At 35.0% G+C, this 3,154-nt stretch overlaps 1 protein-coding gene across 1 annotated transcript in view; it reads right to left on the bottom strand.

Annotated features, from left to right (window-relative positions):
• LOC107591188 (disks large homolog 1-like) overlaps nt 1-3,154 on the bottom strand; it is a 156,153-nt gene that overhangs the window by 151,283 nt on the left and 1,716 nt on the right. The window contains exon 3 of the mRNA XM_016280271.1: nt 555-730. Coding sequence (XP_016135757.1) covers nt 555-730 — 176 coding nt within the window. The remainder of the gene's footprint in view (nt 1-554; nt 731-3,154) is intronic.

Here is a 3,154-nt window from a genome sequence, read left to right as displayed (position 1 = left end):
GCCTTCTTTCTTTGCGTGAACATTTGGGCGGCGTTATGCAAATCTCACATCGTGACGTAGACATGTGGGGGCGTGTTAGAACAAGCCGTTTTAGGTAGGCGTGGCTGACTCTTAACTTTTAAAAAGAACATCTCTTTGGATTTGAGACTTTAGTCTTTGCAACTTTACAGATCTTCTTTATGCACCAAGAGCTTGTAATACTCCAACGAGAAAGGAAAAATTTAAATCGCATCATAGGACCCCTTTAATGCTATGTAACTTACATTTTAAACAGTCACCTTGTCTATTTTTGATCTGACAATGCAAATAGTTCCTACATACCCAAAGTAGTGACCATTGCGTGCCTTTAAGCTACAGTTTAGTTTCAGAATTAATCTGTTTTAAGAATGAATCACTGCATGGAAATTAACTGCTTCCGCAAGAATAAAGACTGCACCAACAATTGTCATAAACACCAGCAATTACTCTAAAACCAATAATGGCATTCAAGAACCACATACGGCATACAGCAAATATGCACCTCTGAGAGGTATATACATCAATGTTCTGCTTACCTCTTTGCTTTGGGCATTGACACTGGGCACAGTTTCTGTTGGTCCAATGGTACTGGGAGGGCCAGTGAAATTCCATTCATTAACTGGAGGAAAAGGTTCCCTGGTTTTAAGGCTTGACGGCTCTATGGGCTTATCCTCATTATCCCGGAGGCTCACTTCATAAAATTCCTGGATATCTGAAAGAATTATGAGGTTACATAATGAAATGCATGTAATTAATAAGCCACCAACAGAACTATAATCCCTACAAATGTTTACAGAATCAAAGTCAGAATCAAAGATACAAACTTTTATGAAAATGCAGATTTCACATTATTTGCACTTTGATGCCTTACTAGAACAAATTTAAACCCATTTTGCAGGTACTCATTTACATGGCCATGTGTAAATAGATAATGAGATCCGTAAAAACATGAGCAAGTGTAAATACATTAATGATGTTTAACCTCAAAATTACAACCTGTATACGGCTTGAAGTCCTAACATTGCAAGACCGGAATTTGTTGTAGCCTGACTCCTATCTTACGTAACAATGATAAAATTACTGATAAAATAAGTACTAGTGCAGCCAGAGTTCATTTAGGTGTAGATTTCAGATAAGCCAAGCCCAAATTGAATTCAGACAGCATCAGTCTTACTCTTTCGCTATCAATCACTACAATGAGTCAGTGGCGTCATACTCGTTTTGTGTGTGTGTGTCTGGATCTAATAATTTATTCAGAAATACATTAAACACATACAAATGATGACTTGAATACATGTGCTCCTTTTTAAATTACAGTTCAGTTGTATATTGTTCATGAGTCATCAAGTCAAAAAGTCTAGCTAGTGTATCAGTAAAAGTTTAGTGGTGGTAACCAGATGGCTGCTGGTTGGTGCAACGGACCACTTGAGAAAGGCATGTTGCTCTGGGGTGATTGTCCTTACAAATACAATACAATACACTTTTTACAAGTTGTTTTGGATAAATGCATCATGGATAAACAGTTATAGACTACTGCTACTAAATTTTACACCAAAAATAATGACTGCACCAAGAAGGAGTCATCTATTGACCATTACACTTTCTTCAATACGACATTACAAAATTTTATTGAAAAAGCAAATTGCATTCATGTTTACATTTTCTAAAAGTATTGCACACCATGTCTACCCACACATAGCAGCAAACATGTATGGAACATACTGAGGATTTCTGTGTGCAGTGGAGTGAGATTCTGATTAAATCATGTTTAAAAACAAATTTTCAGAGATACCGCTGTCTCCATAAATGTTTTCAGTCAGATGGACAAATAATAACACCATGAAGCATGAATACTCTTTATGGTTGTAAACAGCACTTCCATGGATTCATGAAGAGTCCAGGCCAAACTAAACGATGGGAGTTTAAATCGTGGAAAAATAATGGTAGGGATGCGCTGAGTTGTAACCGTCTGTGCACAGCAAAACATTAACTGAATAGAGCAATGATGCATTTCAAATGCCTCTTAATTAAGTACTAAAAGACTTTAGTAAGTATGCACAACGGTGCTTTGATTTGTCCAGTGGGGGATATAAGGATGTTCTAAATTACAATAGGGTAGGCCATACTACACTCTAAAAATCTGTTAAAATGTGGCACAATGTACTGTATTATTATGATCCATATTGATTTTTTACAAGTGTTTTATCTGTATTTTGAATTTTGCACTGCATTGCATTGTGTTTTAGTTAACGGAAATGTCTGTAATATTGATGGATAAAGTCCTGGCAGAAAATTACCAGTACATTTTCCATTTTTAACAGTATAGACAGTTTACAACAGTCACAGATTCATTACAAAATCTATTTTTTCAAAAATATCACACCACAACCTTTTTTGAAGATGCCCACTAATGTAAGTGCAAAGAGCAGCCAGTATAAAACAAATATACAAAAACATTTCAAGTTCTTTTTATAGCTATTTCTGGATATGTTCTGTTGGCCTTTTTTAACAGTAAAAAGCTTATCACCACCACTTTCCTCTTCCTCTTCTTGATCTTAATTGCATATCCATTTTTAACAGTATAGACAGTTTACAACAGTCACAGATTCATTACAAAATCTATTTTTTCAAAAATATCACACCACAACCTTTTTTGAAGATGCCCACTAATGTAAGTGCAAAGAGCAGCCAGTATAAAACAAATATACAAAAACATTTCAAGTTCTTTTTATAGCTATTTCTGGATATGTTCTGTTGGCCTTTTTTAACAGTAAAAAGCTTATCACCACCACTTTCCTCTTCCATTTGATCTTAATTGCATAAACTCCCAAAAGAGCCTGCTTAAAAGAGAAACTCAAAGGATTTTCCCAAATTGACAAATTTACTTGAAATTACTGCACATATAACACTATTTGGACTACATTCCCAGCAAATACAAGCCCAGGGAAGCCAAGCCTAGGGAAAAATAGGTCAAATAGATTAAATATTTTACAACCAAGCATTAAAAAAAAACGAACAGAACTTTCCATTCCTAAAACTTTTCAACTTTTTATATTTTAAGTGTCTTTTAGGAGAAAAACTAAATATTTAAATTGCAATGTGCAAACACTTTATTTGCAGTAGAATAAAGGGGGGG

Source organism: Sinocyclocheilus grahami, unplaced genomic scaffold (assembly GCF_001515645.1).
Source record: "Sinocyclocheilus grahami isolate Dianchi unplaced genomic scaffold, SAMN03320097.WGS_v1.1 scaffold138.1, whole genome shotgun sequence".
Lineage (NCBI taxonomy): Eukaryota > Metazoa > Chordata > Actinopteri > Cypriniformes > Cyprinidae > Sinocyclocheilus > Sinocyclocheilus grahami.
This window is presented reverse-complemented; position numbering and strand designations above follow the sequence as displayed.